Here is a 14,406-nt window from a genome sequence, read left to right as displayed (position 1 = left end):
ATATATATATAGAGAGAGAGAGGAAGAGAATATATTATATATATGTATATAACCAAGAATTGGTTCATGATATTACAGAGGCTGGTGAGTCCAAAATCTGCCCTAGCAGGCTTGTAGGCTGCTGACTTAGGGAAGAGCCACTGCTCAAGTCCAAAGGCTATCAGGATGGAGCCAATGTTGCAGTTCAAATCCAAAGGCTGTCTTCTGCATAATTCCCCCTTGCTCAGAGGAGATACATCTTACATTCTATTCAGGCTTTCAGCTGATTAGTTTATGCCCACTCACTTTATGGCAGGCAATCTGCTTTATGCAGTCAGTTGATTTAAATCATTAACTTATCCAAAAGCATTCTCATGGAAACATCTAGAATAATGTTTGACCACATATCTGGGCACTGTGGCCCAGGAAAAATTCGTATATAAGGTTAACCATTACACTTGGAAAACGGCCACAGCTATCTTTGGAGGAGTTTAGGAGGAAGACTTACAGTATATACTTATAGCAGGGTCAGAAAGTCTTTTCTCAAGGATTCTTTCTTAAGATCCTCATCACCTAAGATGCTCTGGGTCTACAAAACCAACTAAAGTAAGAGAACTAGTTGAGAGTCTAGGTTGCTTCTTTGGGTGACATATCAAATTTTGGTTCACCAGATTAAGATTTTCATAGACTGCTCATTAATTAGTGAACACCAAAATCCCTGTGGACCAAGTCTGATTAGCTCTCTAACTCCATCATTATCACTGAAGTCAGGGGGCCCATTTCAAAAGTGACATCTTCCACCATCATCTCAAGATGTGTGGACACAGGAAGTACAGAACTTTTCAAGAATAAGGCTGCTCCCTCTTGAACCAATGGATTTCTTTAGGTAAAGTTATTGTCCCCTATGCCTTACTGAGGAATACACTGAAAGGGTTGAAGAGTACATTGCACTTGATGAATCCAACACTCTTATCTCACCAAGTCTTTGTTTTTGTTTGAATTTTTATTGGAGTAGAATTGCTTTACAATGTTGTGTTATTTTATGCTGTACAGTGGAGTGAATCAGATATACATATACATATATCCCCTCTTTTTTGGATTTCCTTCCCATTTAGGTCTCCACTGAGCACTGAGTTCCCTGTGCTATATGGCAGGTATTCATTAGTTATCTGTTGGGAAGCCTGTTTTATACACAGTAGTCATGTGTGGATGTGAGAGTTGGACTATAAAGAAAGCTGATTGCCAAATAATTGATTTTTTTTCTACTGTGGTGTTGGAGAAGACTCTTGAGAGTCCCTTGGACATCAAGGAGATCAGACTAGTTAATCCTAGAGGAAATCAACCCTGAGTATTCATTGGAAGGACTGATGCTGAAGCTGAAGTTCCAATACTTTGGCCACCTGATGTGAAGAATTGACTCATTGGAAAAGACCTTAATGCTGGGAAAGATTGAGGGCAAGGGGAGAAGGGGATGACAGAGGATGAGATGGTTGGATGGCATCACCGACTCAATGGAGTTGAGCAAACTCTGGGAGATAGTGAAGAACAGGAAGGTTGTTAGCATGCTGCAGTCCACGGGGTCGCAGAGTCAGACATGACTTAGTGACTGAACAATAATAATTAGTGATATTGAGCATCTTCTCAGGTGCCTCTTAGCCATCTGTATGTCCTCTTCAGAGAAACGTGTAGTTAGGTCTTTTGCCCATTTTTTGATTGTGTGTGTGTTTCTTTTTGTTTTTGAGCTGCGTGAGTTGTTTGTATATTTTGTAGATTAATCCCTTGTCTGCTGCTTCATTTGCAAATATTTTCTCACATTCTGAGGGTTGTCTTTTCATCTTGTTTATGGTTTCCTTTGCTGTGCAAAAGTTCTTAAGTTTAATTAGGTCCCTTTTGTTTATCTTTGTTTTTATTTTCATTACTTTAGGAGATGAGTCAAAAAAGATCTTGCTACAATTTATGTCAAAGAATGTTCTGCCTATATTTTCCTTTTAGAGTTTTATAGTGACCAGCCTCACATTTAGATTTTTAATTCGTTTGGGTTTATTTATTTTTTGGGGGGGGTATTTTTGTGTATGGTGTTAGGGAGTATTCTAATTTCATTCTTTTACATGTAGTTATCCAGTTTTTCTTTTTTGGCCACAAAGCTTGTGGGATCTTAATTCCCCAACCAGGGAATGAACCTACGTCCTCAGCAGTGAAAGCGTAGTGTCCTAATTACAGGACCGCCAGGGAGTTCCCTCTTCTGATGTCTTTGGATCCTTTCTTCTTTATTAAGCCAAGAAAGTTCTAGTATCTTAATCTAATTTAATGAAGGCCATAATTGAGTTCCTTGGTGGCTCAATGGTAAAAAAAAACAAAACAAAAAACACACACCTGCCTACTGATGCAGGAGGCTCAGGTTAGATCCTTGGGTCAGGAAGATCCCTTAGGGAAGAAAATGGCAACCCAGTCCAGTATTCTTGCCTGGGAAATCCCATGGACAGAGGAGCATTGAGTCCTACCATCCCTGGGGTTGCAAAAGAGTTGGACATCGACTCATCGACTAAACAACAACAATAATAATTTGAGCCCGATTTCAGTCAATGAACTCAGTAGACCCTTAGAGCCACTCCTAACTGATTGAATTAATTCACTAAATCCAGAATATCTAGTGCTGCAAACACACGAATAATTTCGATTTTATATTCCTTCTTCTTTGGTCTAGAACTCACCGCTACAGAGAAATCCTCCAACACTAATGTACTTTAGCAATGTCTTACAACTGTTTCCCTGCGTAAGTGTCTCCTCTGGTGTCAGACATCTTACTCACCTTCCTAGAGTATGTTGCAATCTGACTCTCCCTGTGGATCTAGAGGTAAAGAAGCATTGGCATACTTCTGTAAGGCTGATTTTTTACTGAAGCCATTACAGAATCTTCAAGCAAGGGAAGGCAAGGGAGGCAAGGAATTGCCAGCATCTCAAAGAGGGGAGAAGGGAGTGTTTCAGGTGGCAAAGGGGACTCAGTGGGATTTGAGGGCTTAAGATAATCAAATTCAACCCAAATTACCACAATGTCCCCATCCCAAGCCTTGGGGCTTTAAATTAATCCCAAACTTTCACATATGAGCCCTAATAAAGCTGTGAATTCAACTTTTATGATAATTCGGTATCAGGAGGATCAAACAGTGAGTCTGATTTGTGGTGGCTCAGAGGGTAAAGCGTTTGCCTGCAACGTGAGAGACTCGGGTTCAATCCCTGGGTCGGGAAGATCCCCTGGAGAAGGAAATGGCAGCCCACTCCAGTACTCTTTCCTGGAGAATCCCATGGATGGAGGAGCCTGGTAGGCTACAGTCCATGGTGTTGCAAAGAGTCGGACACAACTGAGCAACTTCACTCACTTTCTCCCTGAAGCTACAGAAGTTATAGAGCTTGAAATTCTCTAGTTCTCTGAGAAGTTATTTCATTTTTTAAATTAAAAATAATTTTTTAAAGTCTTCTTTGAATTTGTTACAATATTGCTTCTGGTTTTTGGTTTTTTTTTTTGGTATGATCCTAGCTCCCTGTGTAGGGATTGAACCTGCACCCTGTGCATTGGAAAGTGAAGTCTTAACCACTGGAACTGCCAGGGAAGCCCCTGATCTGTCATTTTGCTGGATAGACTCTCCATGGCATTCAGAAGCAATTAGCCCTCTCTATAGTCCTTGTTATATCATTCCCACCAGAAGGGTCTAACCTAGCAACTATTTGGTCTAGCAAAGACTTGTCTTCAATAGGAAATTTATTCCCCACTGATATCTATATTTTTAATTTATTTATTTTAATTTTGGCTGTGCTGGGTCTTTGTTGCTGTGCGGGATTTTCTCTAGTTTTAGCAGGGAGGGCCTACTCTCTAGTTGTGATGTGTGGCTTCTCATTGCAGTGGCTTCTCTAGTTGCAGAGCATGGGCTCTAGGGCACTCAAGCTTCAGTAGTTTTGGTTCCGGGTCTCTAGAGTGCTGCCTCAATAGTTGTGGCACAAGGGCTTAGCTGCTTTGCAGCATGTGGGATCTTCCTGGATCAGGGATCAAACCCATGTCTCCTGCATTGGCAGGCGGTTTCTTTTTTCACTGAACCACCAGGGAAGCCCCAGACTGATAATTTAAATAACTTACCATTTCTGCCTAAGACTATCATGATCTCATTCTCCACTAGTGATAACATTATCATTGACTTCAAACAGAATTGGGCCAGAGAGCTAATCCCTTTAAGCTTTAAGATTACTATCTTAAAGCTACTTTTGGGTTCTGTTAAGTCTTTGTTAAAGTTTATTTAGGAAAACAAACAAAACACTCAAAATATTTCAAGCAATACCTGGATTAAAGTACCAGGAATAGGTGCATGTAGAATCACTGGAAGGACTGGAAAAGCAAGAGACAGGGTAGATGAGTGAGTAAAGTAGCTCAGTCGTGTCCGACTCTTTGCGACCCCGTGGACTGTAGCCTACCAGGCTCCTTCCTCCATGGGATTCTCCAGGCAAGAATCCTGGAGTGGGTTGCCATTTCCTTCTCTAGGGGATCTTCCTCACCCAGGGATCAAACCAGGGTCTCCCACATTGCGGGCAGTAGAACATCATTATCTTCAGGTCAACCACTGAAGCTCTAGTCCAGGACAGCGAGAAACTTCTGCTGCTTCCTAGGTTGGAAAATCACAGGATGTTTCCATTGGCGAACACAGCTGCCTTGCTGCACAAACATGGATGGCTGTTAAGGAATCATTTCATGTCTGCTGCCATCCATACATCTCTCTGCTGCTGTCAGAAAAACAAGAAAATGGTTTCTACTTTTATTCCATTTTCCAATTCTCACACAAGTGTATCTTGTTGACAGAAGACTAACATCTAGAAGCCTGGAGCCAATCTGGGAATTATAGTTCTCTCACTTCCAGCCCCTCTGATCCATAGAGAATAGTCAGGAATGGGAAATAAATGCACACTGCTTCTGTCTTATCCCATGGCAACTAGCACCAAGGATATCTCCCAACTTTTATGAAGGCTGTAATTTCAATTCCAAACTAGTGAAAAACTTAAAAGATATTCAGCCAGGCCTTCCTAGTTCACCACTCACCCCCTACGTGGCCTGCCACACACACACACATTTTGCCTACAGTTTTCTGGTTTCAATTTTCCTGCTTCTCTGCCTACTCTCTGTGCCTGTGAGTTACAGAACCCAGGGTGTGCAGAATAAGACTGAAAGAGGAAGCTTAGAGGAGAAAGAGGACAGGTTCTGTTTTTCCCTAATCTTAGTACGCCTACTAATGTTCTGTCCTTCACTCTTCCTCGTATTAGCAGAGTTGGAATTCTGAAAGCTCATTCTGGTAAAAATCTCAAGAGATAGCTAGAGAGATTAGATTTCCAAAATATCCAGGTATAAATAATATTTCAACTAAGGTGACAGTGCAAAATGTATACCTTTGTATCTTTTGCATTTTTTATATCACACACACAAACACACAGCCACCACCCCCCCCCACCCCCCGCGGGGGGAGAGAGCAGGGCGGGAAGGGAAAAGAGGAGTTCAAGGCTAGTGTTATGATTGTAGTTTCAATGTGCGATCTCTTTTTAAATACTATCCAGCTCTGTTAGATGCGGAAACCGAAGCTCAGAGGTTGGATTACTTGTTCATGATTCTACAACTATATAAGAACTCTCATCTGCGCATTATTGGTTTCCACGAGGTATGACAGGGAGATACCCTAAAATTGAGACTAACTCTATGAGTTTGGCCTCCCTGTCGGAATCACCTTCCATTTCAGCTGAATCCCCCAGGCACTTCGCCTGTGCCCTCGGACACCGAGCGCAGGGAGCTCCCGGTCCCTGCATCCACTAGAGATGGAGCAGGGGTGACTGAGGATGGAAGGCTCTGCTCGAAGAGCAGCAGGAGCCCGCGGAGGGCCTGAGGAGGGGGTAGGGAAAGGGGGCGGGGCAGGGCAGACCCTGCCCCGCCCTTCCGTTCACTCTCATTGGCCGTGCGTTCACTGGGCCTATCCCACTGCCCACCCCCAGATCGACGCTTAAAGTGTGCGAAGCAGGTGCTTCGAGAGCAGTAACAAGTTTGCGCGCGTGTCCGGGATCGGCGCGGCACCCATTCATTGCCTCTGAACATCCATCTGTCCCTTCGGTCATCCTTCGGGAAGGGGCTCCAGCCACCTGGGGGCAGCCGCCACCCAGGGGACTACGACCAGAAAAGAGCAGAAAGCCCGGCTGAGCCTCGCGGGCCCAGGCAGGGGACGGTGACGACCACCATGCAGACGTGCGCCAGGGCCTGGGGGCTGCGTCTGGGTTGCGGAGTCGGGGGCGGCCGCCGCCTGGCTGGAGGAGCTGGCCCCCGGTGGGCGCCGAGGGGCCGTGACAGAAGTAGCGGCGGTGGGGATAGCGGCGGGGCCGGGGCCTCGCGCCTCCTCGAGCGCCTCCTCCCCAGACACGACGACTTCGCTCGGAGACATATCGGCCCCGGGGACAAAGACCAGAAGGAGATGCTACAGGCCCTGGGGCTGGCGGTAAGGACCCCAACCCAGCTCTCCCGGGCCTCACCCCCGCCTCGCCTTCAGCCCGCACGGCCTCCTGGCCCCCACCAGAAGCCCCGCTTCGCTTCACTTGGGACCTGCACCCTGGTCCGGGGCTCTGGTGTGGAAGCCAGCGCGCGTGCTCGGTCCGCGTGCCCCAGACTTCACCCACCAGCTTACTTTCTCCTCCACCAGCTCTTCGCGCCTCAAAATCGTGTATTTTACAACCTAGTTCGGCCTTGCTGATGAGCTCTAACTTTGCAAGAGAAGGACCTCCCGATTTATCCAGTTATCCCCGATTGCCCACCGAAATCCAAGCCAGAGTGGCCGAATTACTACCCTAATTATTTCCCCCCCACCCCGAGTGATTTTTGGTTTGTTAAAGTTGTCCTTTTTAAAAAGAAACTCTTTTTTAAAAATTAGACCATTTAAGTGAAGTCCCCACAAGCCTTTGTGTATGCAAAACACAGAGGTGACTTTTAGCTCAGAAGCACTTTCCTCTGTCTTCAGTGTTCACGAGCTTGCATTTTAATTTTAGAGCGTTGATGAACTGATCGAGAAGACCATCCCTGCCAGCATCCGCCTGAAAAGACCCTTGAAAATGGATGACCCTGTCTGTAAGTAACCGGGAGACTCCATTTGCTCTGGCCTGTTTTGTCTTCTGTGGCTTCTGAAAGTCCATCTGTGGGTCAGGATTGCTCAGGAGGGAGAATGTTTATTAAGATAAAACAGTGCTGGGTACCGCACGGGGCGGGAGAGGGTGCAATATATTCGGCTCCCTGGAATAGTTCTCTGTCTTCAGCGCTCCGCAAGGAGCAAGCAAACTTCCTGGGGCGGGGGCGGGGTGGGGCTGGGGAAGGCAGTGGACAAGCAAGTGCGGAGGATTCCCAACTCGCCAGGCACCTGTCCAGAAATGATTCGCCCATCCTTTGGCTTGGGAGATGTCCTCACTTCTCTGCAGATCGGGATACTCAGAAGGGAAAAAAGAACTGCCTACAGTCTTGAAATAGGGGAGTGACAAAAATGGGAGACCCAGACATCTGGCCTGCTACCTCAAGGTTATTTATATCACAGTAGCTTCCAATTGTTCCATCTCAGATCCAAATTTTGTTATTTATACCCACTGAAGGGCACCAGTACTTTTAAAGTCTGAATGATTTTTAAGAAATCTTAGTTTACCCACAGACTCTCTTAGAATTTTATTTTATATTTAAAAATATTTTAATGGTCTCAAGATTATTTGACATCTATGACTGAGCAAGAATTCACACAACACACACACAATTCAAGTGGAGAGGCAGAGCTGATTTTTTTTTCTTTAATAGGAAAGTATTCTCCTGGTTTTGAATCATAAAAATGCTATGTCTTCTGAGGTCAAGGGAAGAGAAGACAATTGGTTTGCTTTAGGTCTGGGGACAGAAAAGATGTGTGGAAAGTAGGCTTTATTTTGTTTTCAAGTATACAACTTGAGTTATGAAGCAGGTCCAGCCCCCAGCTGACTGATGCTATAATTCAGGCTGTGCTGAGGGCTGCTCCCTTTATTGGTGTCAAATCTGAACCATTTCCCCTGATGGAAGGGACCTTGTTCATAGAAGAAAATACGAACTTTTTATCTGATTGAGACCTGGGGATGGCTGGAAGCCTTATCTATTTCAACTTTAGGAAGTCAGATTCATTGGATGTTTAGCATAGTTATATGTTTTTAAAGCAAGTCATCAGTGAATATTTTAACAAATAAATTTCTTCCTGAGTCTTTCAAAGTCACAAAATGCTTAGGTCAGCCCTTTTACTATATACTGTAAAATGTTCTTTAAGAGCATCAGAGTCTAGGAACCATGGCCAAGTTATCTAGCCATGGTTATCTTGTTATCTTGTAGTGTCACTGCCTGTTTCCAGCTGAATAATTTGAACCTTGGGAGATTCCATTTCTCCCCCTTCCTTTGGAAGCAGACTTCTTATAAGTAATTTGTAATTTATATGTAAACTTTAAACCCAGCTTCTGTGAAGTTTGGGGCTGCTTCCATCTGGTTAGACTGAGGTAACTCAGAAAATACTGGACTGGCAGGAGTCTCCCTTGCCCTGAAGTAGACGGGCTCTCCAACAAAGCTTGCTTCTTGGAAGGGAGCTGGGAGTGGGGATAGGGAGGATGGGGGTGCAGAATGGATCAGAAAGGCATCAGTGTTTTACTCTGCAATGGTTATTGAATGTGCTCCACGTGGGGAGAGCAAAGTGGTGCAGGTAATCTCTAGTAGAAGCGTTTTCATTTACTAGTGGAGCAGCGTGATCCAAACCTGGTTTCACACAAAAGCTGAGTGCCTGTGTTCTGCCATAATCAGAGGAATCCTAGACCAAATATAGGTTCACTGAGTAGAGAGAAAAGTAAGAGCTAGTACATGTCTTAAATCCCTCATTGCTGAATAAAAGAAGATTGTGAGAGCTGTAAGCAGTATGGCAATACTTGGGTTCTTATTTATAACTTAATGATCTCAAACCATTATGTAGTGCTTAGCATGTACTGGGCTCTTTTTAAAATGTTTTTCCTATATTAACTAAATCCTTATTACAACCCTATGAGGTAACTATCATTATCAACTCTGACTTAAAATGAACAAACCAGTCCTTCCCTAGTGGTCCAATGGTTAAGACTCTTCGCTTCCAATGCAGGGATCTCTGGTCAGGGAACTAGGATTCTACATGTGTGTGGCGTGGCCCAAAATAAATACAAAAACCATGACATACAGAGGGTAAAAATCATGCCCAAGGTCACCACTGGTAAGCAGTGGAGGCAGAATTCAACCCATACAGTGCAGGCCCTGTTCACATTTCCAGTCCTCTTCATTGTCCCCTAAAGTAGAAAATCCTTGTCCTGACGCTTCCTCAGTATCCAGTTTACAGGTGTGCACAAGCCCAACACACTGGAATCACTCCACCAGCTGCCCTAGTGGAAATGCCACAGTAGGCTGAGAGCCCAGGTCTGAGAACACTCAGGCCCACTGCCAGGGCGAGGGAAGGGGTAAGAGAGGTGCAGGGTCAGAGTTGGGTGTTGAAGGATGAGTAGTAATGCTCTGTTGGATGAGGCCAGGGGAGACTGCTGTAGCCAGAGGGAACAGATTGTACAGGACAGAGTAGGCTGACAGAGTCAGGGAAGCATGGATGGTTCAGCTGTCATGCAGGAGGCTCCCCGCCCCCCCCTCGGACATGTAAGGAAGTGCCTTGAAAGAATGCCTTGATCTCAGTCTTGATCTTCACAGTAAGCCATACTTTAGGGAAACAAACAAAGCTACTTGTTCATCCCATTCAAGTGAACCCCCACCCTCCACTGGCATACACAAAGGAAAAAAACTAGGATTTATGTCAATGGAAACATTTGTTTCTCCAGATGGTGCCATTATGAATGATTTTAGATTTCTTTTTATTCTTCTGTTTTTTCTAGATTTTTTCTACAGTAACTATTATTTATTTTGCAATTAATATAAGACTTAAAATACTTTATGAATCACACCACTCACTTTCAGCTATGATATGTTTCTCTGTGTAGTATTTTCAGTGAAGTCATCTCAAGTGAACCAGACTGAAGTAGCCCGTAACTTCACAGAAGCAGCAAGGTTTCAAGTTTATATAAAATTGCACATTGCTTATTATGAGCATGCTTATTAGGAAGAGAGAGGAAACACTAAACCCTTAAATGTTCAAGTTATTTGACCTGAACTGGGCAGCTGAGCTGTCAGAATGAGACTTTTGATGGACTTGTGACAACCTAATGTTCCAAGCAATATTGTTTAGAGTGATTTTAACAAATGGTTAATGGAGGGCAGTGAGCAAAGGGTGCAGTGTTGTGCAATGCAGCTGCAGGTGGCAACTCTGTCACCCAGGTGACCCACTCTTCTGAACTGACCCCAAGGACACCGACAGGGCATCTGTTCTCCTGGCTGTGGATATCAGTTATCTTTCAGCTGGACTAAGTCTGTTGTCAGGTGCAGCCTGCAGTCTGTGACAAATCTCTCCTTTGGCCATTTCTGGCTTCTTGAGATCCCAGCATATATGAATTATTATTTCATCTTTAGGATAATTCCGATGGATTCTTCTTATACAACTGTGGAAATAAACAAAGACCAGCCAAAGGAGAAAAGCAAAGGCTGTTTATTCTGAACTGGCTATAGAAGTCAGCCTTTTGTTTAACAGAGGAGTAGGAAGGCCTTCAGGAGCACCCTGTTGGCCTGAGCAAGATGTAGGTAGGCCAACAAAAGCAAGTCTTCCATCTAAAGCAGGATTTTCCTTGTGATTGCTTAAGGCTGTTTGTTCAGCTTTGTCTGGTTGGTTCTAGATTGGAAGCAGGGACCAAGATTAGTGTAGTTGTCAGTTATTAATCAAGTCCTGGCTCTTTTGGGCTGATTGCTAGAGAAGTTATTGTTTATTTTCTGCCATTGTCGCTGGAGATAGCAAAAGACAGCTTTCTGCTAGTCTAGTCTGTAGCAAGCTGGCTCAGGGGTGGTTTATTGTGGATTAGGGGGTTGGTTTCCTGAGAAGGTTGCTGCAAGTGGTAGGTGAAAATTTTATAGTTATATATGGTCTGGCCATTGTCTGTTTGTATGTTTAGACTCTCATAGTAGTCTGTTGTCCTTATATTTTTGTCATTAATTCTTATGGGGCAGACCCCTACTGATCTGACTGAAAGCTTGTACAGTCAACCTATTGCCTAAATTGTAAGTGTTTATGACTATTTACTATTGGCAAGGCATTGCGAGGATAAATGTATGAATAAACATAATCACTATCTTCAGTGGGCTTACGTCTTAATGTGACTTGAGTTCAAAAGTTAAAATGTCCAAGATGTCATAAGAACTATGAATAAAATGCTGTAAATGTACAGAAATGATGTGAAGTTGAATAGAAAAACTGGGATTTCTGAAAGCAGTGTAAAAAGTTGAAATATATCTTTTATAGATATCTCCTCTATCTATACAAACAAAGACAATATCTTTTTATTGACTATGTATTTTGTGTGTGTGTGTAAGTATGTTATTATAAGAAGGAGAAAACTCAAAAAGGCAGCACCTTCAGTGAGAAAAATAAGATGGCAAAATTCAATGTGCTAGGCTTGATTACAGAATTATTTGAGTATTATAGTCTCATCTTTGATGCCCTTTTAATAGAATAATTACAGTGATGATTTGGGGGATTCTGGGATATTTTTCAACACCATGAAGCAGTATTTCAATTCTCAGGGGACATCCTACAATTTAAATCACTTCTGACACTATCTACCTGCATATAGCATCAGACTTCACATATTAACTCCCCATGACTGCCCCCACTTCAGATGTTAATCACAAGTCAGGATTGTCACCTGTGCTTCTGACCTGCTGTGCTCAGTCCCTCAGTTACGTCCACCACTTTGCAACCCCATCAACTGTAGCACACCAGGCTCCTCTGTTCATGGAATTTTCCAGGCAAGAATATTGGAGCAGGTTGCCATTTCCTCCTCCAGGGGATCTTCCTGACCCCGGGACTGAGTGAGTCTCTTATGTCTCCTGCACTGACAGGCAGATTCTTTACCATTGCAGCACTGACGAATGAGCTATAAGTTGGATTCCTTCCTCTGGTTCAATTAATTTGCTAGCGTGGCTCATGAAATACACAGAAATGTTTCCTTATGTTTACCAGTTTATTAGAAGGATGTTATAAGGGATACAGGTGAACACCTAAATGAAGAGATACATAGGATAGGCAAAAGGTACAGGGGGTGGCAGAGGATGAGATGGTTAGATACCATCACCAATTCAATGAACATGAATTTGAGCAAATTCCAGGAGATAGTGAAGGACAGGGAAGCCTGGCATGCTGCAGTCTGTGGGGTTGGACATGACTAAACAACAACATAGGGTGGTGTCTGAAAGGGTCCCAAGCACGGGAGCTTTTGTCCCCATGGGACTGGGGTGCCTCCCTTTCCCAGCACAGGAATGTAGTAGCCATTCTAGAAACTCATCAAATCTGTTGTTTTTATAGAGCTTACTCTTCAGCTCCTGGGCCCTTCCTACTTCTAGAGGTCAGTGGGTGGCCCTGAGAGTTCCACCTTTCCAGTCGCTTGGCCTTCCTGCTGACCAGCCCCGTGCTGAGGCTACTCAGGCACCCTACTCTCATCTACGACACCACCCTTATAGCAGAAAGCGAAGAATTGAAGGGCCTCTTCATGAAAGTAAAAGAGGAGAAAAGTTGGCTTAAAACTCAACATTCAGAAAACTAAGATCATGGCATCCAGTCCCATCACTTCATGGCAAATAGATGGGGAAACAATGGAAACAGTGAGAGACTTTCCTTTTGGGGCTCCAAAATCACTGCAGATGGTGACTGCAGCCATGAAATTAAAAGATGTTTGCTCCTCAGAAGAAAAGCTGTGACCAACCTAGATAGCGTATTAAAAAGCAGAGATTTCTTTGCCAACCAAGGTCCATCTAGTCAGAGCTTTGCACCAAGTGAGAAATCTCACTCTTTGTAAAGTATCATTTTAAGCATTAACATGTTTTGGACTATCAACTTAAATAAAGAGGTAAACTGAATAAAGAACCTAAATAAAGAGGTAAGCAAGCTCAAATCACCGGAAATCTGAGTTTATTTGGGATAGCAGAGGAATTACAGTTTGGGAGGCACCTGCTGTAGAAGCTGCAAAGTTAGCTGAAGGTCTAGGGTAGGTTGTGTTTGTGGGCAGGGAGCACAAAGAGAGGGCCATCTAGCTGGAACCCAGACAGTAAGTTTGTTGGCTTGATTATGGAGAGATATCTGGTGGATGTTCATTGGTCTGGAGATAAGTCCCAGCCTTGTAGAAATCAGGTATTTATAGGAAATCAATTTCTCAGTCCTCAAGTTCCATTCTTCCGAGGGAGCAGGTATTAGATTCTCCATTTTCATATCCTTAGATTCCATTTTGGATTGGAATCCTTTCACAGGACTTTCTAATTTTTTGACATACAAACATACAAACATGCTGACATAAGGTGATGAGGCACCAAATAGGTCATGTGATTGAGACAAAGAACTTAAAATGTAAAACAACTTTTTCCCCTTCACCTTGGTAAAGGATCATGGAATTCATCCAGCATCATCAAAGATTTTATATAAATGAAGTTCTTTAACAATATTTTAAAGTATTGGTTCTTCTTTGGAAAAGGTGCTCTATTCCTTATCTCTTGCTTTATAAGAAATTACTACAAAACACTGGCTTAAAACAACAGCAAACATTTATTATCCTCATAGATTCTGAGGTCGGGAATCCAGAAGCAACTAAACCAGGGGGTTCTGGCTCTGAGTCACTCGTGAGGTTGTGGTTCCACAGTGGTGGATGCTCAACCAGAGCTGGGGGAGCCAGTTCCAAGATGGCTCATTCACATGGCTGGGAAGTTGGTGCTGGCTGTCAGTGGGAGGCCCTGGTGCCTCCTCACACAGGTCAGTCCACATTCTGCTTGAGTGAGTGTCTTCACAGCATGGCAACTGGATTCATGCAGAGCCAGTGATTCAAGAGAGAAGGAAAGCCAGGCAGAAGCTATCCTTTTCATAACCTTGCCTTGAAAGTCCTATAGTATCGTTTATATCATATTCTGTTCATTAGAGTGAGTCATTAAGATTGGTCCAGATTCAAGGGAAGGGGAATTAGTTTCCACCTTTTGAAGGGAGGAGTGTGTAAATAAGATTATAGACATAATTTTTTAAAATAGACATTCCTTTTCAGAGCAGTTTTAGGTTCACAGCAACATTGAGCAGAAAGTACAGAGAGGTCCTGTATAGCCCTCGCCTCCACATATGCAGAGACTCCTTCATTGTCAACATCTTCTACCAGAATGGTACGTTTGTTACAACCAGTGGACCTACAGAGACACATCCTCATCACCCAGAGTCTAAAGTTCATGTTAGCGTT

The 14,406-nt window shown here is 43.7% G+C and overlaps 1 protein-coding gene across 1 annotated transcript in view; it reads left to right on the top strand.

Moving 5' to 3' along the window:
- The first annotated feature begins 5,982 nt into the window (after positions 1 to 5,982).
- Positions 5,983 to 14,406, top strand: part of GLDC (glycine decarboxylase) — an 84,166-nt gene continuing 75,742 nt past the window's right edge. Inside the window, exons 1-2 of the mRNA XM_069576544.1 lie at positions 5,983 to 6,491; positions 7,036 to 7,114. Of these exons, the coding sequence (XP_069432645.1) occupies positions 6,237 to 6,491; positions 7,036 to 7,114 (334 nt within the window). The 5' untranslated portion in view covers positions 5,983 to 6,236. The remainder of the gene's footprint in view (positions 6,492 to 7,035; positions 7,115 to 14,406) is intronic.

The sequence above is a fragment of the Ovis canadensis genome, chromosome 2 (assembly GCF_042477335.2).
Source record: "Ovis canadensis isolate MfBH-ARS-UI-01 breed Bighorn chromosome 2, ARS-UI_OviCan_v2, whole genome shotgun sequence".
Lineage (NCBI taxonomy): Eukaryota > Metazoa > Chordata > Mammalia > Artiodactyla > Bovidae > Ovis > Ovis canadensis.
This window is presented reverse-complemented; position numbering and strand designations above follow the sequence as displayed.